The sequence below is a fragment of the Eumetopias jubatus genome, unplaced genomic scaffold (assembly GCF_037043125.1).
Source record: "Eumetopias jubatus isolate StellerSeaLion01/CBP00866 unplaced genomic scaffold, mEumJub1_p1.0 scaffold_17, whole genome shotgun sequence".
NCBI lineage: Eukaryota > Metazoa > Chordata > Mammalia > Carnivora > Otariidae > Eumetopias > Eumetopias jubatus.
This window is the reverse complement of record NW_028274823.1, coordinates 19,841,108-19,867,032: the sequence shown is the minus strand read 5'-3', so window position 1 is coordinate 19,867,032 and position 25,925 is coordinate 19,841,108. Positions and strand designations below refer to the sequence as shown.

Here is a 25,925-nt window from a genome sequence, read left to right as displayed (position 1 = left end):
TATCCTGGCACAGTGTCTAGTACAGAATTTGTCATATATTCACAATTTTCAAATGTTTTTAATTATTTGAATATGAACAAGAGGAGCTTGGGCAGTTATGAGTGTTACTCTGAAGAAGAGAGATCTTAAACTTCTCTCACCGCCAGCACTAAAAATGTTTTGTTAATTGCATTAAATAGAAGTTTTGGATTCGTTTTGAAAATGCTTTAGATTTTCATGGAAATTATGTATAAATGACAAACTTTCTGAAGTTTATTAGACTTTTTGGACTGAACAAAATTTAAAGTTCTGAAAGTATTCTTCATGGGTCTTAAAATTTATATGTGGATTTTGGGGAAAGTCTAAAATAATTTTCAGATTTAACTCCCAATAATATATATAATTTAGTTGTGAGTGTACTGTATTTCAGGTACTAGAAGACCAGATTTTAAAATCATGCTATATTTTGTGTGCTGTTAAAAAAAATTAAATCCCGTTTCCTGAGCTTTGAGCATTTTCAAAATAATTTAGGGATTACTAGACTTTGAGAAAGAAGTATTAGTGTTATTAGGTGACACTCTTCTTAATGTGTCAGTATTACCATGATTTCCTGACTTTGCAGAGAGTTGTATTGCTGGAGGATAACTTTCTGGAGAAAATATATGTTTAAAATAATCCAGTTGCCGTGTGGTGATTTACACAAATCAAAAAGATTTAACTTATTTGAGTCTAGTGATTATTTCTGCTTTTTAAAAACATTTTTTAGTTTTTTTTTTTTCTTTTTTTTTTTTAAGATTTATTTATTTGAGAGAGAGAGTACATGAGAGGGGGGTAGGGTCAGAGGGAGAAGCAGGCTCCTTTGCTGAGCAGGGAGCCTGATGTGGGACTCGATCCCGGGACTCCAGGATCATGACCTGAGCTGAAGGCAGTCGCTTAACCAACTGAGCCACCCAGGCGCCCTTAGTTTTAATATTAGATAGTCATATGCAGATTTCCTAAAATGTTAGTAACTAATTTGTTTTTATGTTCAGAGGAATCAAACTGGCATCCTGAATACTGAAAAAAGCCCACAAATGTGTTTAGTAACATGTTTTGTTCTGTTTTAACCTAAGAATTAGTTGTTAGCATTTAAGCATTAGAAGATTTTATTTGAAAATCTGCATTTCCAGCTTTGTTTGAAAAATGTGAGGATTGGACACTATTGAACTTTCTTGCTCCAATGTAGCAGTGATTCTCAACTGAGGGCGATTTTGGCAGTGTTACAACAGAGGACATTTGTTAATGTCTAGAGACACTTTTGGTGGTTATTATTTGGGAGGTGCTATTGGCATCTAATGGGTAAAAGGCTAGGGGTGCTGCTTATGCCCAGGACAGCCTCGTAGAGCAAAGAATTATCCAGTTCAAAATGTCAATGTACTGAAGTTGAAAAGTCCTGCAGTAGAGCAATAATGGATCTGTTGTTTTATTTACTTGCCTCGACTCTGTACACTTTTGGATTTGTGTATCTTTCTTTAGAGTAGTGGAAGTTACTTTTGTAGGAACTGAAACAATTTCAAGTGTATTATTTATTAGAAAAGATGGCAAATTCAAAAAAATGTTTTATTACTTCTGGCTTGAAGAGAATTAGAATCCAAATTTTATCTTCCCCTGTTATCTTCATTTATTCTTTAAGTTAACATGATGCTGTGTACTAAGCACTGTACTAGATACAGAGGAGATAGGCAGGTATACAAACTTGAGCAATTGTTATGTTTTGGAGAATTGTTCCATTTACCAGTATGTAATTTAAAGGAACTTTTTGAAAACAACATGCAGTTGGGTCTTTTTTCTTTTTTTCTTTTATCCTCTGTGACAGTCTCTTGTCTTTTATTTGGTGCATTTAGATTATTTACTGATTTAGTTGGATTAATATCAATTATATTTGTAACTGTTTTCTATTAGCTGAACTTGTTCTTTCTTTTTGTCTTCCATCATTTTTTTGCCTTATCTGGTTTTAATTGAGCATTTTATATTCCATTTTCTCTCTTCTTAGCATATTGTTTATACTTTTAATTTTGTTTGTATGTATGTGGTCATCCTGGAGTCTACAGTATGCATTTACAGCTAATTATAAGTCCACTTTCAAATAATGCTATGCCACTTCATGGGTAGTGTTGTTACCTTATAACAGAATATTCCCAGTTCCTCCCTTTTGTCCCTTATAACATTGCTGTCATTCATTTCATTTATCCTTAATCTATAATCATCTAATATATTGTGGCGATTAATACTTTGAACAAACCAGTATCTGTTACTTAAGAGTAAGGAAATATTTTATCTTTATTCCTTCTCCAGTGCTCTTCTTTGTTGCCTATGTTTATAATAATATGGCTTAATAATGTGCCCTAGACCCATTTTTCAGTTTCATGCACTTGATTTGCTCATCTTACTTTTTCAGTATTTATAACTAATGCCTTTAGAGAAAAAGGAGTGTCATGAGAGAACCAATGTAGCTGTTACAAATTATGAAGTTTTTGAACTGTATGTTCAAATAAAGAATTCTGCAAGGAAGAATGTTGCAGAATAACAGAATAATCTAAATTGCCAGTACAGCTCTTTCAACTAGAATGAGGAGAAATATACCTTATTTTCTATCCTTGTGGAGTACTATTAAAATCTAGGAGCAGTTTTTGATTTATAAATCTCACTTTGTATATTTATATAGCATCAGAACATATGCCTATTTGAGGATATATATTTTGAGGTAGAAGATGTCTGTCAAATTGAATTGAAGATGAATCTGATATTGTGTTGAATTTTAGTTAAAAAATTAGTGAGCTCTACTTAAAGTATGGAATATACAAACAAATGTGGTTGAATTGGTTATTTAAAACTATATATATAATACTAGTTGGCAGTCATTTATATTAGTAGTCATTTATAATCAACATTTTAACTTTATCAGATGTTATTTTCTTCTTTCTTTTTTATTGAGGTATAATTGACAGATAACATTACATTAGTTCCAGGTGCACAACATAATGATTTGATATTTGTAAGATGTCATTTTCTAATAAGTTTTAGATCTTGTGTTTGACTTTTACATTTTCCAGAAAGGTATAATTATAATATAGAAAATGAAGTTTTTTTTCTTTCTTTCAGTACTATTTAATATATTCTTTAATAATTCTTGTTAAATTTTTATGTTGGTCAATTTTACAGGTGAATTATGTAACCTCATTACGCTGGATGTAGCTCACAATCAACTTGAACACCTCCCAAAGGAGATTGGAAACTGCACACAGATAACCAACCTTGACTTGCAGCACAATGAACTGCTAGACCTCCCAGATACTATAGGTATGGGTGACATTGATAGTCATTTATAGCTACTTGGACATTCAAAAGACTGTTTTTGATCCATTTCTATAATAAAAGTTAGAAGTTAAAATGCGTCAAAGTAGTAAAACTTTTTATTTCCATTTCTTGGTGAAGAGAATAATTAGGTTTTAGGAAATGAGTTCAATCAGATTATAAAGATAGAATGTGGAATATTGAATTTTGAGTATATATTTTATTATAACTGCTTAAATTACAGAATGGGTGCATTTTCTGTTTTTTCATATTTCAGAATGTTACATACTATTATATAGGGTGTGGTCCCTTCTTTACTGAAGCAAACACACTGAAAAATAAAACCACTGCTGTTTAGTCTTTAAGACATGGGGAATATAGCTTAAAGCTTGTTCATCTCTACTGTTGAAGGGACTAAGAGAAGAGATGTCTTGAAGTACGAAATGTTTTTCAAATACTTAGCCAGACTCAAAAGCTGAAGTGTGCTTATTGTGATATGTTCTATATTTACACAGTCTTATTTATCTTTCTAAAAGTCCGTAAATGTATAGAAACAGTAAAGGAAATTTTTAAAAGTTTGAATATCTTTTTAGTTACTGGTGTGTTATAAGCATTGTAATGTTTATTTAGGAAAATTACACCTGTACTTAATTTTTGTAATTCCAGTAATGAATATTTATGAGGTTCTTTTGTTACTGTATCATAAGAGGCCTATGATGGTGAGATCTTTTTCCAGAAGGATTTTCGTTTGTTTCTTTCAGGTACCTAAGGGGACCACTTGAATCTATCTGTGTTCTAAGGTTTGAAATTTTTCTGGTCCCCCAGGTCATTCAAAGGTAGTCTGTAGACTGATTGAAGCGCTATTTTACCTCTGGTTTACCCTTAGTGCTAGGGTGCAGCCCTGTAGTATCCCAGTTGATATTGATTTGTGGACTCCCCTTCCTTGGCTGTTTGTAGATTTTGACTCTTGGCAGAAACATGCCTTATCAGCTGTGTCTTCCAGTTAGAGAAGCACTCTTAGGACAAAATTTTGTCCATTATTTTGCTTATTTCTTGGGTTTCCAGCCGGTTTCTGGCCTGGTAATTAGTCATTATCTTGTTCGCTCTCTGTTTTTGTTTTGGAAGTGTATTTAACTTTTTTCAGTGGGAGGGTTTGTCTGAATTAGCTAGTCTACCATTACTTGAAACAGAAGCAGTTGTAAGGAATTTTTTGTTTTAAGTTACAGGACAACTAATCTGAGACTTCTTTAGAAGGATATAATAACTAGCCATTAGAACCTATATCTTCCTGATTCTTGGCCCAGAATTCTTTATATCACATTACTGTTTGTAGTGGCAACAGACTAAGTATTCTAGTTAACTAGTTAACTGCATTAGATTTATTTCTGAAAGGCAAGATGGTGTATAACATATAGTTGGATTATAACATATAACATATAGTGGATTATTCTACTATATTCTTAAGAATTTTACCAAATTTCCTATATAAATAAAGGAATTGGATTTCTGGATCAGTAGAGACTGAACACAATTATTTCTTGCCTTTCTATCTTAAAATCTATTGAAATGGCCAGGATGAACAAAGTGACCCTAGAAGAAAAAGAGCATAGAAAAGATATGTGTTGCATTTATAAAACATGAACAGACTGGTGCAAAAAAGAAACAAAGAATACATTCTTTAGAAATATCTTTGCCATATAAAGTTCAATTTAATGGGAAATACTGTGTAATAGAATGAACACATCCAAAGACCAAAATAGCGATGTGTAGGATAAGTGGAAGAAGTCTGTTAGAATCTAGAACAAAAAGACAGAAGGATACAAAGTGAGTGATGGAGAGTCATGAGAGAAAGGACTAGAAGTTCTAGAAAGAGAATACAATGAAGAAACTAAATAAAATACAATTTTATAATCTTTTCCTGAACTTGACAAAAACTCAGATAATATGGTTGACATTGCTTACCAAGAAGACATAATGAAAAAAGATACATTCTGGTAGAAGTTTTAAAAATTAGATTTACTTAATTGCTTTGAATATACCATAGTAACATATAATGTTATAAAACCTGTTCTTTGTCTAGTTTCAATTTCTGGGTAATGCTGGCCATATATAATAAGTAGGAAAGTGTTCCTACTCTTCAGTTTGGGGAACAGTTTGTATAAAATTGGCATTATTTCTTCCTTTAATATGTGGTAAGATTCATCAGTGAAGCCACCGGGGTCAGGAATTTTCTTTGTAGGAATGCTTTTAAAAACAATTTCAATTTTGGGGCACCTGGGTGGCTCACTCAGTTGGGTGGCAGACTGGATTTTGCAGCAGGTCATGATCTCAAGGTCCTGGGATTGAGCCCTGTGTTGGTGGGGAGTCTGCTTGAGGATTCTCTGCTCCTTCCCCTGTGCTCTCTCTCTAAAATAAATAAATCTTTAAAAATTTTTCAATTTCTTTAATAAATACAGAGCTATTTAGATTGTCACTGTTTTATTTTTTTAAAGATTTATTTTAGAGAGAAGGAGGAGGAGGGGCAGAGAGAGAGGGGGAGAGAGTCTTAAGCAGACACTGCACTCAGCAGGGAGCCCTACATGGGGCTCCATCTCACGACCTTTAGATCAGGACCTGAGCTGAAACCAAGAGTTGGAGGCTTAACTGACTATGCCTCCCAGGCACCCCTCACTTTATTCTTGGGCAGACTTAGTCATTTATGTCTTTCAAGGAATGGGTCCATCTCATTTGTCACATTTAATAGGCATAAAATTGTTTCTAATATTCCCTTACTATTTTGATATCTATAGAATCTATCATCATGTCACTTCTCTCATTCCTGGTATCAGTAACTTAGATCTCTTTTTTTCCTATCATCTGTCTGGTTAGAATTGTATCAGTTTTATTGATTATCTCTAAGTTTTACTGATTTTCTATATTGTTTCTCTGACTTTTATTTCATTGATTTCCACCTTGACCTTTATTATTTCCTTTTATCTGTTTTGAGTTTTATTCTTTTTTAGTTTCTTGTGGTGGAAGCTTGAGGTCATTGATGTGAGTTTTTTGTTTTTTCTTGAGTTTTCTTGAATTATGTATTGACATATTTAGTTTGTGTTGTATGATCTTACATTGAAGATTTCATCTCATGTGCGTTTAGTGCTATAAATTTCCCCTTATGTACTGCTTTAGTCGCATTCCACAAATCCTGATATATTGTGTATTTCTTTTCTTTTTTTCAGAATACTTTCTAATTGACTTTTGTTGAGTAGAGTGACATAGATGAGGCAATCAGTGAATTTATTCTACTACCTGTCATTTTTTGTCTTTTTTTCCCTCCTAATTTTTGTCAGATACACTGTCGGGACATGTAACATTTTTGTTATATCTTGTTATGCTGATCTCTAGTTGTTTTTAATGTTCATCAACAGTCCTGTTGTCATAGTTGCCCCAGTCTTCTCTTGGTTGGCTCAAGTCAATCTTATAGTTTTCTCAGAAATGGTTCATAAATAATAGTTCCCTAGTTATAGAATGTTTGTAACCTTTATACTTGAACAGTTTGGATGGATGTAAAAATCACTGGGTCCAGCTTTGTTTCCTTGAGCATCTTAGTAGAACTAAGAGGTAGTTGTACTGTCTTCTGGCACTGAATAAAGTATGAGGCCAGTCCAGTTTTTTCCCATTTTAAGTGGACAGTCTTTTTGCCTGGCCACCCAGAGTACTTTCCTTTATTTCTGAAATTCAAGAACTCCATTATATTTCTCAGTGTTGATTTTTCAGAGTCCATTTCCCTGGGATACTCTGAGCCAATCAACATATAGGTTTAATTTTGATAGTTTTATATAGTTTATATACTTTATAGTTTCCTTGAATTACATAGACATACTTAGTGTTGTATGTTCTTACATTGCAAGATATGTCTATAAGTTTGCTTATTTTGAATAACCGATTAGTTACAACAGTAAAGGAGAAAAGAAAGAATAATGCATAATCTTTTTTTATGACATTAAAAAAGCACAAAAGCATAGTTGCTTGGTTCTAGAAAGAACAATAAAGGTTGTTTACTGCAAATCAGACGGGAACCAAAATTAAAGATGCTCGAAATGTTATAAAGTTAATATTCTTATCCCTCTTACCAATGCTTATTCACTGTGTATTTGTTAGGATTATAGATACTAAACACTTTATTGCTCCTTAAGCATATCAGGCAAGTTCTAGCATCAGGGCCTTTATACTTCTTGGTCCCTCTGCTTAGGACTCTTTCTCCTAAATACCCACGTAATTTCCTTTACTCTTTCAGCTGATCAAATGGATATATATAGGACGTGGTCATCAGTCAGCGCTGTTGTTTCTCTCAAATAGTCCAACAATATTTTGTTTAATATTTTATACATGTGTCTGAATCTGTGTTGTGTCAAATAACAATGAAAGGGGGATGAAATTAGTACAAAAATGAATAGCCCTGGCAAACAGAGAAAGTATAGGTGGTGGTGGATGATAAAAATCTTCCATTTACTAGGACTAGGGTCATGGTTTTTTGGATTCACTTCTTCTGACAAGGGGTGACTTCTCCATGTATCCTTCTTTCTCCTGGCTTTCTTAATTTTATATATTTCACTTCTGTCAGAATAACTGTGTTTTAAGTATGTTTATTAATATGAAAACATTTGACTTCATTATTAATCTGTTGTGGTTAAGATGTTATCTCAAAATAACATAAATGCCTTGCTTCTAGAACATTCTGCATGATCAAATTACAAGTATGTATTGGAAATCAGTGAGAACTGAAACATTAACAACAAGAAAATTGTAAATATTTTTATTCTTACATGCTTTGATAGTTGTCAACAAATGGAGTATTTATAGCTGTTATTCCAAATAATGGCAAAATGAGTAATATTTATTGAAATTTTTATAATATTGTCATTTATTGTATGCCATGTATATTAAAAATTCTTTTGCCTTTTCCATCTCTCTTATCCCCAGTATTTTGATTGTATAGCAGAAGGCTGAGATTTGATGAGAAATTCAAACATTTGGGTCTTGGTCTATTATAAATCCCAATAGTCTTAATTGATTGACCTTTGAGATTCTCCCTCTCATTTATCGGAGAAGAGAAATTCACCCAAAACATTTAGTGGTAAACTTTATTGGAACATAGTTCTGCTGATATTTTTCCTATTCTACTTCTTGAAAAGTATAACTTAAAAAAAAAAAAAATCCACACCTATCCTGCACAGTTGATGTAAGTCCCACAGCAGCTGCCCTACTCTACTTTCCCTGGACTAAAGAAACTTGCTCTAAACTCACAACTGAAATGCGATGTTTCAACTGTCACCTGACAATCAAATTTTCCAAAAATCATTTTACTCCCTTGCCTTTTCTTTTTCTTAAAAGTAGACTGAGATGTTTTTACCCCTTTCTTTATTTAACATGAACACTCCTAGAGTAGTTTCTCACTCCTTGGCAGTAATCACTGCCATTTACATCCAGGCTGGGCAGTGCTAGGATCACTGACAGCTCACAGGATGTGGAGAAGAGGCAGAAGGAAGTAGGGAGGGGACAGCTGGTTGTAGTTAAGTGAGAGAGTACTTCAAAACATATTTATACTTTCTCTGACTTAACCATTAGTCTACCCTGTTGAATAAAATGTATGTTCTCTTTCATGTAAATATTTTCTAATTTAAGAATCAGTTATGAACTGTAGAAAATGTTAAACTTCATTACAGCATTCATTTTGTTTCAAACTATGAACTTGATATGTTAAAGCCTTCCGTGATCTCTGGTGATTTTATGAAACCAGGGGTAGGGGGAGGTAAGAGGTCTCATGTAGGAAAAAATATTTTATTTTCTATTTCTTTTCAAATGAGATTGAGAAATCTGCAACAAGACCTTGCCTTCAAGGCTGGAGCACAGAACAATTCACAGAGGTCTTTTGTTGCACTGGGCTCTGAAGAAATGTTACAGTAATTATGGTTGTATCAACAAGTAGAGTTTTAGTAATTAGGTTTTAGGTAATTACAGTGCAGCTTCATGTAACAACTTTACTAGTTTTCTTTTTAATGGTGGCATTCTTTTGGGTTTTTGACATTAAGAATTTTTATATTGCTTGCTTTTCAGTTTGCTTTCAGTTTTTTTGGTTCAGTGTTTCTGGGGAAAAAAGTACCTTTGACATTATTTTCATTTTAGAACCTGTGTACCTTTTCTTCTGATTTTTTTTTTTGCTACTTTGTTAAAATAAAATTAAGATCATTTGAGTTAAGAGTTTTACTCAAAAGTTAAACTGAATTAACCTAAAGATGCTGATTATATTTGCTGAAATTGAAAGCATCTAATTTTAATTCATAGTCATTTGATGTTGCTGTAATTTAAAAATTGACAGCATAAGAAAGCAAGCTGTCAGAGCAGAGCACAGAACAACTTATAGTCAAAGTTAAGCACTTAAAAGCTAAATGCCAGTGATTGGCAGTGATCAGCCTACGTTTATACACAGAAGCTCAGCAACATTGATTTTATTTCTTAGTCAAAATGGCTCAACATTAAAGCAAGTCATGGCTTGATTTCTAGGTTGCAGTTTAGTTTGTGGTAAAACCAATCACTGAAGGAGGCTAGAGTTGAAATCACTACAGGGGATGAATCATAGTAAATGTCACACTTCTGATGTCCAGCTTTTTTCCTCACACAAGAGAATTTTGATATTTCATCCTTAATTTTTTTTCACCTCTTATTTTGCTAAGAGTCGTGGATTTTGGCAAAATGTGGATGACCAAACATGCCATGCTCTCAGTAAAGTGATAAGAGCTTTGCACATGTGAGTTTCTCATCAGAATAGCATATTCTCATAGTTTACATTTTTTTAAAGTTTAATTTCTACCACACCAAAAAAAAAAGGGAAAAAGAAAAAGTTTAGGAAGGTTGGAGGTACTATTTCTGTTTAAGTAACCGCTAATTTCGGTACTAAAGTCATGTGGCAGTTTCACTGCATTATTTCCATTTTGTAATTTTTAAATTCTAGAAACCTATTCTGATTTTAAAAGTGAGAAATTCAAGGGTTATTTTGCTTTTAGAAGAGAAATTTCAGGAATCTGGTTCTATTTATTGGGCTTTTGAATTGATAAGCATTTAGAATTTGTTATACTCATCTTTGTTATCAGAGAAAGCTTTTAGGTTTTGATGAGAATAAATAATGTTTAAAATATTGTGTTTGTGTACTGCTCTGCTCTAAACAGTGATTGAATAGAGGTGTCAGTTGATAGAGCAAAAATATGGGGTCTTTGTGCTTTACCCTTCTGGCAGATTTCAGAGACTCCTTGGTAAATGCTTTAGCCGTTTTATTACATTGGAGCAGGTTTCTTCCATAGGGAAAGCAGTGGTATGAAGGAGAGAAAGGAATGGTGTCTCCCTCGCTCCCCCAAGGTCGACTGCTTTTTCTGTCTTCAACTTCATACAGCAAATTAAAATTCTACCATAAGATTTTTGAAGTTCTTTAAAATCAGACATTATCACTACTTGTAGGAAAATTTCCACCGTTACCAGCCTTGTTGTAGCTGTAGGGGGCATGGGATAGGCAAAGGATAAAATACTGATTTCTTCCCTCCCTCCCTATTTTAAAATGAGAATGGGTCAAAGAAAAGCATCTCATATAATTTTAAGTTTTTACCTTTTGTTCCTAATGGAGAGGAGGACAAACAGTAAAATGCTTTAGCTTCTGCAGTGAAGAAAATATGAATGAATGCCTGCTGTGGGCTTAGCACTGAAACATATTCTTTGGGGAGATAGAAATATATAAGGTTTCTTACTAAAGGGTTTTCAGTCTGTTGGGTGGAGGTAACTAATCCATGAAATGACTGACAACATAAAAACAAGTATAATTAAATGCCATCTTACAGTGAAATCAATATGCAGTCATGAGTCCAATTTACAGGGAGATCAATGAGATCTTGATAGAATGGCCAGGGAAAGCTTCATGAACGAGTGTTTTGGACTCAGTATGGAATAAAAATGCTTTCCATGAGCACAACAGTATGGACAAACAGCATGGGAGTAAGAATGAACATAGGCTTCTGTGTCAAGAGGCGGCAAGCTAACTGCAGTGCGGTCAGTGAAGATCTTGAAGAATGATTACTTGTTATAAGAGCCAGCTGAGTTTGAGTCTAGTTTTGCCACTAACTGGGTGGTGGCTTTGGTAAGTTTCTTCACATTCTCTTATGCTAGAGTCAATGCTTATTACTCTCAGATGGCTCTTATTGCTGCTTCTTAGGTGTTTTTTCATCTCTTTTTTTAATCAGGGTGCCTATTTAAGAATTCAGACCACCGTGCTGTTTTTCCATGATTTAGCTCTTATCTACACTTTATGGAGAAGATGAGCCTCACAATGTAAAGTGTCCAAATTTCTTACCTCTACTTTAGTATAAAAATGTCTCCATGATGTAAAATATTCATTCAAAAAAAGAATGATATAAAGATATTTCAGTTTTTAAAATTAAAATGACTTTAGAATTATAGACTTTTTCTTAATCAAATTTTTTAAATGACAAAGCTATCGAAAATTAGGAAAAAGGCAAGTTCACAGGAAAAAAAATTAATCTTCCATAATTCTGCCATGCAGAGATAACTTAGTTTTGATGTTTTCTTTCCATTCTTTTCTAGTTCTTTTTTTACGTTGTTGAGATCATACAAAATGCATAATTTTTCTTATCTTCTTTTTTCACTTAATATCATAGTCTTTCACATCTTGAAATTTTTTGTAACATAATTTTTATAGGTGTAGAATATAGTAGAATATAGACATACACTACAGAATAAAATCATGTTTTGAACATACGTATCAGTCATTGTGCTGCGTATCTTACACACATTGTATTTAACCTTAGAGGAACCCTATCAAGTATTTGTTGTTATCCTCACTTTATGGATGAGGAAATAGACTCGTTAAGTAACTTGCCCCGAGTCAAATAGATAACATAAAATTCTTTGTGACACTGTGGTGTCTCCAGTTTAAATAATTCTTCATAGATTCTTGAAAAAATAGGTTGTCCCCGTTTTTTTTTTTTGCCACCACAAATATGACTATAATTAACATTTCGTCGCAAAGCAGATTATTTTCTGCGAACCCAAATGTTAAGAAACATTTGTATCATAGTCAGTGTCATAGTGCAGTGATAACAGTATTCCTGCTCTTATTTCTAATCTCTAAATTCTTTGGGGCTTTGGAAAGTCATCTAGTCCTCAGCTTGTTTTTTCCCCTTTCCAAAATTGACACGTCTTACCAGAATGTCATTAGAAAGATTCAGTAAAGCATCCTTCGTTAATTTAGGAAGCATTTTAAACACAAAATTAACTTGTCTTTGCTAAGTGATAGTTTTTATTGTTGCTTTTGAATTCAGTTTTCTGCCTGTTGGAATCTTACTTAAACAGAACCAGTGGGCGCCTGGGTGGCTCAGATAGATAAGCGTCTGCCTGCAGCTCAGGTCATGATCCCAGAGTTCTGGGATCGAGTCCCGCATCAGGCTCCCTGCTCAATGCAGAGCCTGCTTCTCCCTCTCCCTCTGCCATTCCCTCTGCTTGTGCTCTTCTGTCTATCTCTCTGTGAAATAAATAAATAAAATCTTTAAAAACAAAAACAGAACCAACAAACTCTTGGCCCAGTTTCCAGACACTATTATAAGAAAGTAATGTAAATGAAAATAGCATACCTCTGGAATAATTCCAATTACAATTCCTATAGGAATTGAAATGCTTGCTAAGTTTTTCTGCATTACAGTTGGCTATACTTATGGTATTTAATTATTAGAATATTTTCATTATCAGTGACGAATTTTTGGCTTGAAGAAGTAAAGAGTAAAAATGAGCTCGATTTAGTGATTTCTTACAACTTTAATCATTCATTTCTTCAGCAAGAGGGAAAGATGCAGGTGATTGATAATTAGATAGGATTATGAGGCATAGTGACTGCCATCCTAGGGTTTCAAGGTTTAATTTATGCTATAAGCTAATAAATGTTTTCTGTAAGTATTGTAGTAGTGTTACATCTAAGAAAGAAGGTTATTCAACAACTTTCTGAAAAATGGTCAAAGCAAAAAGAAAGAAATGGGCAAACTTCAGAAAGATCGTGAAAGTCAAAAGACATCAAAATATTTGTCTCCACAAAGTTAAGACTGACACAGGCATCTGCTTCTGTAATTTTTTAAGGCTGGTAATACTGTTTAATTTAAAATTAGAGGCTGACTACACTACATTTGACATTTAAACCTGGCCCATCTAAAAATGTGATACCAGAAATTGTATTAACAATAAAACAATACAACAAGAAATTAACAAGTTTATCAGATTAAAAAAAATTCCTTTTTTTGTATTCACAGGAAACCTGTCCAGTTTAAGTCGTCTTGGTCTGAGATACAACAGACTGTCAGCAATACCCAGATCACTGGCAAAATGCAGTGCCCTTGAAGAGCTAAATTTAGAGAACAATAACATTTCTGCTTTACCGGAGGTGAGAGGTGGTAAATCTTTACAGCTGGGTGAAGAATTTGATTATTGAGATTGTTTAAATAATGAGTGTGCTACGGACATTTAGCCACCACTAAAATAAATATCTGAAGAAGAAAGAATAGGTATGATTATAGGAACATAACTAAGTTTTTCTTTTTTTTATGTGTAGAAGGGAGAAACCAAGGTGAGAAATCAGTGTGCTACATTCCCATGTAAGCATCATGTAAATCTTTCTCACATCATTTTGGAACTGACAATAACCGCTATTAAGGAAAAGTTGTATGGTTAATTTTAAAACTCAACTACCCTACCCAGTTCAGTTCTTTAAAAAAGTGCTATAGAAAGATGATACAGGAAAACAATGAGCTACATAGAGCACACTATTTATTAATCATGTTAATACTAGCTGTAGCACTTCCATGACCCAAATTATACCCTGCTTATACAATAATATTAAAGCCTATTTGTCATATACCAGTCACCAAAATTTGTTATTTCTTAACACATTATTTTTAATTTGGTTTTTGTGCTATGAAAAAATATTTTTACTTATTTTGGGCAGAATGCAGTACTCTTATTTTATTCTTTTGCTACATATTATTATTTTAGCATACCCACAACTTGTATGTTTGCTTATGGTTATTCAAGCATTATGTCTTATTGAAGTATTCTAACAAATAAAAGAATGGAATTGTGGACTTACTGATTGAGCTTTGCAAATGTTTTCTATATGTGGCCCTTTATTTCTAGTTTTTCGGTGTGTGTGTGTGTGTATTTGAATTAAAAATAAAGGTGCTTTGGGCAAATGTTTTTAGATATATACTATGATTTATAAAGAACAATTTGAGCATATGAAGCTATAAGCATGTAGCAATTAGTTTATAAAATAAATGTATTTAATAATGATTTGCTTCTAAGGGATACAGAAAAAAGTACCTATTAATTTTGCTTCTATTATTCTGGGTGTTTGGGTGTTTAGAAAACCTTTAGATTAGAGTACAAAAATCAGGTTTTCAGGATTGTATTTTCTAGGATGGACCAGTTCACTAAAACTGCTATGACAGTATCTCACCTGCAGTTTAAATGGGATAAGGAATAGAATCCACAGATTGTAGAGATAGCCCAGACAACTAGACTGTCTGGATTTTTGTCTTTCTTTGCTAGTGGTAATTTCGAATGGTAAAAATGGGTGGGGTTCTATTGTTGAATGTCCTTTCTTTTTCTAACAGTAATTGGCACAATAATTGGACCTTGTTGAGATTTTTTTTTTTAGGATGTGATTGTGAGCTTAAAATTGACTGCTTTTACAATGTTAGTAAGGCTAATATAAAGACTGGGTGTATATTAAATTTCAAAAAATGAGAAAATTTAACTTATTTTTATATCCACTCTAATTATCAGTGAAGGGAAACTAATAGTTATTAGGTACCTCTTAGGATACAGACATTGTGCTAATTAGTTTCACATATAATATTTTGTGACTGAAATTAGTCAAGATTTATTTTTGATAAAAATTATAAAGAAGATAGCTCTCTTCAGTCTGGCTGTGGAAGAAGTATGTGTGTGTCTGCGCCCATGTGCATGTATTTAAACTGGCCTATTTTCAGATAGAGAAGCTATGGGGGAAGCCCTTGATTGGCCCTGTCCAAATCTGGGAAAGGATTAAGTCTTATAAAAAAGTAGTCTGTGTGCTTTGGAAGCAGCATATTCCTAATGCAAATATGTAATTATCTGCATTTATAATAAGCACAATAAGGAAAACAATAAAATCCATTAGACAGCACTTACTAGACAGTCAAGCTGGGTTAGGCATGCACAATCAGGAAAGTGGTTTCCAATTGGGGCTCATTGCTGAAATCAGAGCTGGCAAAATGACTATATACTTCTCTATTTGATGACTGTCTGAAATTGGACTAGTTTTAATGTAGACACATCTTCTCAAGGTATAAGGCTAGGGGCTCTACATGGATTATCCCATTTAAAATCTTTAATTGTATTAATTATTGGGGTATTATCAAACAGGAAGGATAATAAGACTTCAGAGAAGTTATGTTTTTGGCCAAATTTGTACCTTAAATACTTTCCTGGGAGTACTATGAGAAATACATTGATTGTCTAATTCAGCAAAGGTCATGTAACTGGTAAGCGGAAGACCTAAGATGGGGGTCCAGATGTGTCTGACTTTAGGGAATTGATAAACAGCTGCATAGCTTCATTATATGCCCTAAGAATGAAAGGTTGCAGAGTTGCCTTCTTGTTACCCCTTTTCAGATATCTTCAGGTTTTTTCAAAGAAGAACATCAGTAAAGTTAGTCAGCTATAAGAATAATAAAAATAACATTTTTTCCATGAAACTCAAAACTTCATGTATTTTCAGTAAAGTAGGATATAGGCATTTTTCTTGAATTGACTGCCATGCAAAGTGTTCTCAGCACTCGTACCTGAGCTCTTCCTTTTATCTGTGTACATCAGTAGACAAATGTTGAAAGCTTCTTAACATTCAGCATAAAGAACAAGTTTCAATTCACCATATAATTATACCTTCAATTACATAGTTATTTCATTCTTTCAGCTGGTCTTAGAAATCAACTGACACCTCAAGTATTAAAGTCTTCAGTTTCCTCCTGGTATACAGCTGATGTTTGAACATTATTTAAAATATACACACATACATACCTCGCACAGCTTGTTTCCTCCCTGCTTGGGCCTTTACATCAATCCAAAATGTTTCTTCTGCTTCTCTGAATATTTAAATTTTTTTCATCCTTCAAGATCTAGCTCACTCTCAGTCTCCTTCCTGCTTTTCCAGTTATTCCAGTATTTCTTCTTTTCTTTAAATTTAAATAGAGAAGGGACTTAAAATTTAAGCACTTACTATATGTTAGAGGTTGTAAAGCTATTTATGTATTTTATCTCTTAAAAAAATGTCTTCACTAAAATTTACAGAATAAGGCATTATCATTTTACAAATGAATAAATTAAGGTTTGGGGAAATAATTTGCCCAAAGTTACAAGCCACTGAAAGATAGAGCCAGGATTCAGAATTATTTTATAGCCTATACTAGTGTTTCTCAAACATTAATGAGCATACAAATCACTTGGGAATCTTGTTAAGATTCTTCAATTCTGTAGGAGTAGGACCTAAAAGTCTACATTTCTAACAAGCTAATGTTGCTCTTCCTTCAACCAGACTTTGAATAGCAAAAGCATATTACATATAATTTATTGTTGATTATATACAGTTATGTATTGTTTTCTTTTTCCCCATCTGTGTGCTCTAAGTAGGGTTTAGTCATTTTAATGGCAGAATTTCTTCTGTAATACCTAAACGCCTAGCACTGTGGTTACATGGTGGGAGGCTGAAGTAAGGGGGTTACTATGTGCAGTAAATACTTACTTGATAGATGCCTATTTCCCTCTGAAATTTTACCATATGGAAAAACAATATTATATAATATCAGGAAGTGTTGTCATTTTCTGAATTTAATCTTCTTTAAAGGAGCCATTAAATTACTGAATAACAGCTTCCTCTGAGTCAGGTATTGTGTTAATAATAATTTAGAGGATCATTAACTCGGACCTGAGTAGGATTGGTCACAGAGCAAGTGGCAGAGCCAGGACACAGACTCAGGACTGTGTGATGCCAACAATTCTGTTCTGTAAGGTTCTCAGCCTGGCCCCTCAGGAGATACCTCGTACCCTCAGACATATTTTCTTTATAGGGTGGTGGGTTGTTGTTTTTTTTTTGGTGTTGTGTTTTGTTTTGTTTTAGAGAGGGGGGGGAGTAGGGAGGGGCAGAGGGAGAGAGAATCCCAAGCAGGCTCCACAGCCAAAGGGACTCGATCTCAACACTCCGAGATAACGACCTGAGCCAAAATCAAGAGTCAGACACTTAACTGACTGAGCCACCCAGGCGCCCCTTCTTTATGGAGTGTTCTAAATAAGCTAAAGCCAAGGAATAAAAATCAGATTTCATGAGTTTTCTGTTTCTTGTAAAATCTGGAAATCTAACTCTATTAGCTCCACATTCCTATAAGGCAACAGTTAGCTAGAGCTGAGTCGTGACTGTCCCTCTCTGTGAGGCATCACAGATCTGGCCCAGGCAGTCTCTGTCATTTGTTACCTGAAGGCCCTTTGAGGCATCTGTGCCTGCTGCTCTATATTCTATGGAGTGATCCTGTTACAGTTCTAATTCATGTGTTTATTTTGTTTACAGAGTCTTTTATCAAGTCTTGTGAAACTGAATAGTTTGACCTTAGCTAGAAATTGCTTCCAGTTATATCCAGTAGGTGGTCCATCTCAGTTTTCCACCATCTATTCCCTCAACATGGAACACAATCGAATCAATAAAATCCCATTTGGAATTTTCTCCAGAGCAAAAGTATTAAGTAAGCTGAATATGAAGGTGAGCCTCTGTTTGTTTTGAGGGGGAGAAAAGCTACTATTATTAGTACTTACACTAATACTTGTGTTTTCTCTGTTAGTGTGGAGAACAGTTACTTGTTACTTGCTGATTGGGTCTAAACTGATGATCCTTCAGGGCAATTTGTATTAGATAACAAATATCTTAGAACCATGCATACTCTTAGCACTTTATCCTAAAGAAATAATCATGAATGTCTGTGAAAGCATAGTTGTAGGGATATTTATTGTAGAATTTTCTATTTAATTGGTACCAACCTAATAAAGATTTCATTTTTTAATAGTATATCTTCAATGGAATACTGTGAAGTCATTAAAATTAATACTCAAGTTTAGAAGAATATTAATACCAGTTGAAACATTCTCAGTTTATTAAGTAGAAAAAAGTTAAAGCATGCAAGACTGTCTTTCCACACAGTTTTTAAAAACTGTTCTTAATGTGCTTAATTATATATTAAGTAGCTATAGATTTATATGTAAACATATAGCCAGAATTTATTAAAATATGTTTATCTTTGAATATCGTAATTATTTTAGGGATGATCTTTTTTATTGAGGAATAATTGACATTATATTAGTTTCAGTTGTACAACATAATGATTCAATGTTTGTGTATTGGGAAATAATCACCACACTAAGTCTAGTTAATGTCCATCACCATATATAGTTGCAGAATATTTTTTCTTGTGATGAGAACTTCTTAAGATATACTCCCCTAACAACTTTCAGCTATGTAATACAGTATTATTAACTATAGTTGCCATGCTGTATCTTACATCCCAATGACTTATTTATTTAATTACTGGGAAGTTTATACCTTTTGACTCCCTTTACCCAGTTTGCCACCTCCTTACCTTTACCCCTGGCAACCATCAATCTTTTATCTTTGAACTTGGTGTTTTGTTTTGATTCCATATATAAGTGAGATCATATGGTATTTGTCTTTCTCCATCTGACTCATTTCACTGAGCATACTGCTCTCAAGGTCCATTCATGTTGTCACAAATGACAAGATTTCATTCTTTTTTATGGCTGAATACTGTTCGTGTGTGTGTGTGTGTGTGTGTGTGTGTGTGTATGTCTGTGTGTGTATGTGTGTGTGTGTGTGTGTGTGTGTAGCTTTGTTTTTGTGGTTCTACCATGGTTACTTCTTTTTGTCTTTGCCAGGACAATCAGTTGACATCACTTCCCTTGGATTTTGGAACTTGGACCAGTATGGTAGAATTGAATTTAGCGACCAATCAGCTCACAAAGATTCCTGAGGATGTGTCTGGTCTTGTTTCTCTTGAGGTGAGTATAAAAGAGCATTTATTTAGAACTCCTTAGACCCTTCTGCAGTTATCTTGCTTATAAAGTTTCCAGTTAAAATAAGCCATTTCTGTTGGGGGAAGATCATAATTAGAAATGTTAGAGCTCTCTCAAACATACAACCGTATTAGGATGATGAGGTATTAACTTAATCTGGGCTCAGTGCTTCTGAATTGCTCCTGCCCACTGAAAGTTGGTAGGTTTGAATGCTATAAAGTATCTTTGAAAGAAAAGGTCTTTAAAATTTAGCATCTTTTAGAACATAGTTTTTCCCTAAGAATCCTGCACTTAATGTCTACCAAAATGATTATGGAGTCCTCAGACTGGCATTGAGGACCTGTCCTATGATTCTGGCCCACTTTTACATCCTAATTACACATTTTTGCTCTTATTTAACTAATTAGATTATTTTCTTTGTTGGAAATTTGTGCATATTTCTAGCTCTGTATACATTTAGTCTTTTGCTTTAAGATTTTACTTATTTATTTGACAGAGAGAGGGAGAAGGGAGTACAAGCAGGGGGAGGGGGAGAGGGAGAAGGAGGCTTCCCGCTGAGCCGGGAGCCCGATTCGGGGCTCGATCCCAGGACCCCGGGATCATGACCTGAGCCGAAGGCAGACGCTTAACGACTGAGCCACCCAGGTGCCCTGTACATTTAGTCTTACTGTTCTCAGTATCTAGAGTGCCCTCTTCTCATCCCTTTTTTTCCTTTTAAATTATTTTCCATAATTAAAGATCTTATTGTCCCCTCCTTAGTCAAGGATGAATTCTCCTTCTGAGTCCCTAGAATTTTCATCCTTTTGATGAAAAACCTTACTAATAATAAATATATATATATTTTTTAAAAGTTCCTCTGTATCCATGTTTTTAAAAATCTAATTTCTTTTTTAAAATTATTTTATTTAGTAAGGTAAAATAGTAAGGTGTTATGGTTAAAAAGCATGAATTTTGAAGCAAGACAGATATGGGTACAATTCCACTTCTATCTCTATTTATGGATTTAACTTGACCAAGCTTCAGTTTCCTCAGCTGTGAAATGAAGATGATAGTATTTTCCTCAGAAGGTTGGAATTCGGATTAAATGTGATAATGCACACAATGCATTTAGGTGCCTTGCAAGTAGTAAACTCAATAAATAATAGCTATTGATTTTTTTGGTCTTATTACATATGTTTATTTTATTATAGGTGGTATAACGTTGCGGGGGGAAAAGGTGGGCATAAAACATTAGCCAGAACCTTATGTAGGTCTTCCCGTTCAGTGTTCTTTTCACTACCTCCATACCAAGTATAGTCTCCCTACTCTCACCACCACCACCGTAATTTCTCTGAGAACAGGAACTATCTTTTTCAGCTACTTTTTTCTCTCTTCAGTATATTAGAGGATGGCCTCCAGTGTAATAAATATACCATAAATAATAACTATTATGTATTGAAATAGGCAGTTTAGAAATTACCTCCCTAAAAATGATGGTTTGTAAGGGGTTTTGAATAAATAAGTGGTTTCCTATCAGATAAACATTTGTAACCACTCAGTATCAAAATACCATTAACTATATGAATTTTAGTGCAAGTAGTTTATTTTACTTTTTTTTGTTATAGGTAAAATTAAACTTTTGCTTTCATTAATTTTGACTTAAATAGAATCTCTTTTATTTCCAGTAGCTATGGTGACTTTTTTAAGAATAGTAAGTTAAATGTTATATAAGTGAACATTACTGTTAATATTCACTCTTTAGAAAATTAGCAGTTTAGTAAATTGTAAGCCACACAATGGTAATATATAATTCCATTTCATGAGTTACCAAACACTATCACTAATTTCTCTTAGGTTCTAATATTATCAAACAATCTGCTAAAGAAGCTTCCCCATGGTCTTGGAAACCTTAGGAAGTTAAGAGAATTGGATCTAGAGGAGAACAAATTGGAATCGTTGCCAAATGAAATTGCTTATCTTAAGGATTTACAGGTAAAACATTATCCTGATGATTTTATAGTTATATGACTATAAAGTTTTTAGGGTACATTCCAAACTGCACAATTTTCTTACAAATTTGATTTAATTCTTTAGAAATTTTTTATTATAGCATTAGGGCTGACTTTTATGTTATGTAACTATCTGCTTTTCACTTGCTAACAAATGATACGCTTTGAAAGTAAGATTTATTGAGTGATTCTTACCTAATCTAATTTACCTATTAATTTATCTTATTAGTTTAGTAGATGCATTATTTTAAATTTGTATCAGTAGTAGGAAATATATGTGTAACTATCTTTTATTTTATCTTTTAGAAATTAGTCTTGACAAACAACCAGTTGACCACCCTTCCCAGAGGCATTGGTCACCTTACCAATCTCACACATCTAGGCCTTGGAGAGAACCTACTCACTCATCTTCCTGAAGAAATTGGTATGAACCATTTGGATGCTTGACTCTGTACTGATTTGCTCTCGTGTGTTCAAGCAGCATCTCAGATAAATAGGACAGATCTGTTTTTGTCACCTGATGTTACCTCAGAGTCAAGATTCTCTCTCTCTCTCTCTCTTTTTTAAGTAGAGTCCCAAGTGGTTGGTTGGATAGTTGGTTTTGGTTAGGTTTCCTCATGGGGTGTTAATATTGCATTTGAGAATATTTTAGCCTACTTCTATTTCCAATATGTTTATTTCAGAAGAGTTATTTTATATTTCTTCCATTTAAAAATTATACAAGCCTGAATTAAGCTAGTAATGTCTTATGCCAAAAGAACATTTCCTCATGAGGTTTTAGGATTAATTTTAATATTTGATTAAATTAATATTTGACAGTACTTTGAAATTTTCTAAGTGTTTCATACCCATTATTTCATATAATCAATGTGACTACCTTGAATTTTAGGCAGTGCAAGTTGTAACCCCATTTTACAAAGAGAATTGATCAGTTGAGGTCACATTGTAGTTCTTAAATTAATAATTCCATGTATTATGTTCTTCATCTATACCATGCTGTTTCAGAGGCCCTTTAGTTTAGTGGTTAAGAATGGGTTTGGAGTTATAATGTAAATTATATTTTAATTTAAAAAAATGGTTTTGCAGTAAAATAGATCTTTCAAAATCTGGCCATGCTGCTTATTGGCTTTACGGCTTTGGATAAGGTATGGAAACTCCCTAAGCTTCAAGTTTTCTACTTGTGTGAAGTAAGGATAATAGTACTAACTTCTAATAGTTAAAATTTTAAATGTAAACATCCATTGCCTTGGTAGCCATTATTTTCATTAGTCTTCTGCCTACCAGTATCAAATATCACAAATTTTGAAGTTTAGAAATTAGAAAACATGGGAGGCAACTTCATTTCTAGTATGTTTATTCATCTGGCCTCATGTGATTGTGGGAGACATTTGCCTAGAAAGTGTGAATATCCTGAGACAGTCTAAGATAATTTTTTTTAAGATTATTACATAAGTTGACTTTTGGCTTATTGCCAAATATGTGTAACTCAGTGAAAGATTTATACCAAGTAACAAAAATCCTTCCACATGAGAAATTTATTTAATAAAAGAGATCATCACATTGTTTATCACAGGGAAGTGATTATAGGCACTGATTCACAATAAACTCACCTCTGGAGTTTTGAAAAAATACATACCAGTGCCAGGCTGTCCCAAACAGAATCTTTGGGGATGTAGCATGTGTATTTAAAAAATACTTTCCAAACTTGAAAACTGACCATAAAGGAAAAAATTCCAATTTAATTGGTATGGAACATGACCTGGACATCAGAGTTCTTTAGATCAGCCCCACTTGATTTGAGTATGCAGTAAAATTGAAGATCCATGGTTGTAGAGTTTTAAAACTAAGAGAAGAGAGTAAGAGGAAATGTGTATTCAGTATATATAAGGCCCAGGATAGCATCATGCCCAATTGAACTTCTAGAATAGTAACTAATTAAAAAAAAAGTAATTGATTTTATTTTATTTTTTTTTAACAGGTACACTGGAGAACCTGGAAGAACTGTATTTGAATGACAACCCCAATCTACATAGCCTTCCCTTTGAGCTGGCTCTTTGCAGCAAGCTTTCAATCATGAGTATTGAGAACTGTCCACTCAGTCACCTTCCACCTCAGATCGTTGCTGGGGGTCCTTCTTTTATCATTCAGTTCCTAAAGATGCAGGGTCCATATCGTGCCATGGTCTGATACAAATCTGCTGGTCCCACACACTGTTCAAAAATAGACTGCCATTAATGTTTCATATCTATATCTGTATCTATTTATGTAGATATTGATATATTTGGCAGATTTATAAAGACTGCATTATGTGTTTCTGCTAATAGAGGAATCATAGCCATTTAGATTTTTTTTAATTCTGTACAAAAGGCTTATATAAGTTTTCTTTGCTGAACTTGATGGATGTTTTTCTGTTGTGTAATATGATATGCCAGTTTGCTGAAAACATTTGCCAACAAATTATGACGTTATTAAATTTAAGGGCCAGAGGTAGTATAGTTAGATATACTTTCTCTTAGCAAAAATAATGGATAATTTTGTTGCAATTTTTTATATACATTTTCCCCTTACCAATTGTCAAATCATTGTAGTATTATAGGCCCTAAAGGTAGAATTTTTCTTTAACTTATTTTGAAATTTGAGATTTAAATTTTATATATTGTTTACAGTCAGAGTAAATCACTGGGTTTTTTTTTTTTCTTTTGGTTTGATTTGCTCTGTTTTAATCAGTGAAATCTAGTTTATGTCCTCTGCTAAAGAAGTTGCAGCAGCTGGTTTAAATATTAAAAGATACTTGCTTGTTGAAACAACTGGCAAGTGAAAAGATACAGTCAAAAATTCTAGAATTCTTTTAATTGTGTTTCTCTGATCAATTGTAAAGCAAAATATCTGAAGTGAGTCTTTAGGTTGGGGGGAGGGTATTGAGACCTTTTCTAGTATAAATATCTTTTCTTAAGTTTGGGGGAACAGAAACTTGTAGTTTGGAAGAGTTTTCACTCCTGAAAGTTGCAGAATGACAAAAACTAACAATAATTTGGCAAAAAAAAAAGATACACATAAACACACACATTCTATATATGTATATACAATGCTATATAGATATGTATTTATTATATCATAAACTACAATAGGTAACTTTAAGGATTTCTCCCTAGCCTTGTACAATGAAATGAATGTTTTTCTTTGAACACTGCAATATATGTATGTTTCAAGGTTATTTAACAGTGTACTATGGTTTTATATCTTGACTTGCCTTGTACATCTTTCAGTTCTGGAATATCTGCGTCTAAGCACAATATCTTCACACTGTGCTATATTGCTGCTGAACTAAATGCACTTTTCCCCACATGTGGGGCACTGGCTTCAAACAATTCAGTTCAGTACCATTGATTTTAATCTCATCTTTCCTTTCTTGGTAGGTGTTAATAAAATTATGGAAAAGAGGCACATTGTATAGAAGCCATTGATAGTTCAGTGGAAGTTCTGTAAGATGTGCATGTGCTATTTGATATGTTTTCATTTGCTTTACTGCTTTTAAGGCTAGCAGTACTGTAAGTGTGTGCCCCTTAGACAGTAATCTTACTTTTGGTGGTGTCATTCTAAGTCAGTTTAATTACTGGAAGAAACAGAGCAAGTGCATTCTAGATATCATCCTAAAAAACACTTCATTCATATAATGAATATTCTGTATAATTAAGTATTGCTGCTTGGTTTTCTTTTTTTTTCCCTCCATTTAGATGGGCATTGTATTTTAAATAAAACCATTTTTGAATTGACGCTCTATTAAAATAGAAATTTGGAGTGTTTTGCTTTTTCTGGCACTCACAGGACTGAGTTTGAGGTAGAACCTGTATTTATAATTGGCAATTTTTTAAGGAGCAAGTAAGAAATGGAAGGCAGGTGAAGATATAAAACCCTAGAATGCTTAAATGTGCTGTAAAACTATTGTAGATGTCACTGGATTTTACCAAGTAATATCCTTTTCTTCTTTTTTTCCATCTACTGTGGCTTTTCAGTTAAAATTTTGTTTATAAAAGGAATTTGTTTATTACAGCTCTATATACCTATGTGTATGTGTGGTTTTTTAAAAAACATATCCAGGTGTGTTTATATATAAAAATGATGGAACTTAAAGTTTCAAGGAAGTAACCTATTTTTTTTTTTTTAGAAAAAAAGGTTTCTTAAAAATGAAAATAGATTTGGTTTTTGAAACATTTTGGTTCCCCTACCTTCATTTATGTTAGTCTGCAACAGCAGTGCAGAAGGATCACACTCTTACATGTACAAGTATTGTTACAGGCAAACCATATATAGCTGAGGACTATAAAATTTTTCTAAGAAGTATAAAACGTGTCCTTTTTATGGCTGCCGCCTTGTAAGAGCCAATGAATTTCATGACTTCTAACAAGAAACTAAAATGGACTCTTAATCAAG

The 25,925-nt window shown here is 33.5% G+C and overlaps 1 protein-coding gene across 3 annotated transcripts in view; it reads left to right on the top strand.

Moving 5' to 3' along the window:
* Nucleotides 1-25,552, top strand: part of SHOC2 (SHOC2 leucine rich repeat scaffold protein) — an 87,203-nt gene extending 61,651 nt beyond the window's left edge. For all 3 annotated transcript variants that reach the window (XM_028092004.2, XM_088019897.1, XM_028092003.2), the window contains exons 3-9: nucleotides 3,181-3,318; nucleotides 13,650-13,780; nucleotides 17,996-18,184; nucleotides 19,369-19,491; nucleotides 21,340-21,477; nucleotides 21,801-21,918; nucleotides 23,473-25,552. In XM_028092004.2, coding sequence (XP_027947805.1) covers nucleotides 3,181-3,318; nucleotides 13,650-13,780; nucleotides 17,996-18,184; nucleotides 19,369-19,491; nucleotides 21,340-21,477; nucleotides 21,801-21,918; nucleotides 23,473-23,681 — 1,046 coding nt within the window. In that variant the 3' untranslated portion in view covers nucleotides 23,682-25,552. The remainder of the gene's footprint in view (nucleotides 1-3,180; nucleotides 3,319-13,649; nucleotides 13,781-17,995; nucleotides 18,185-19,368; nucleotides 19,492-21,339; nucleotides 21,478-21,800; nucleotides 21,919-23,472) is intronic.
* Nucleotides 25,553-25,925: the final 373 nt, after the last annotated feature.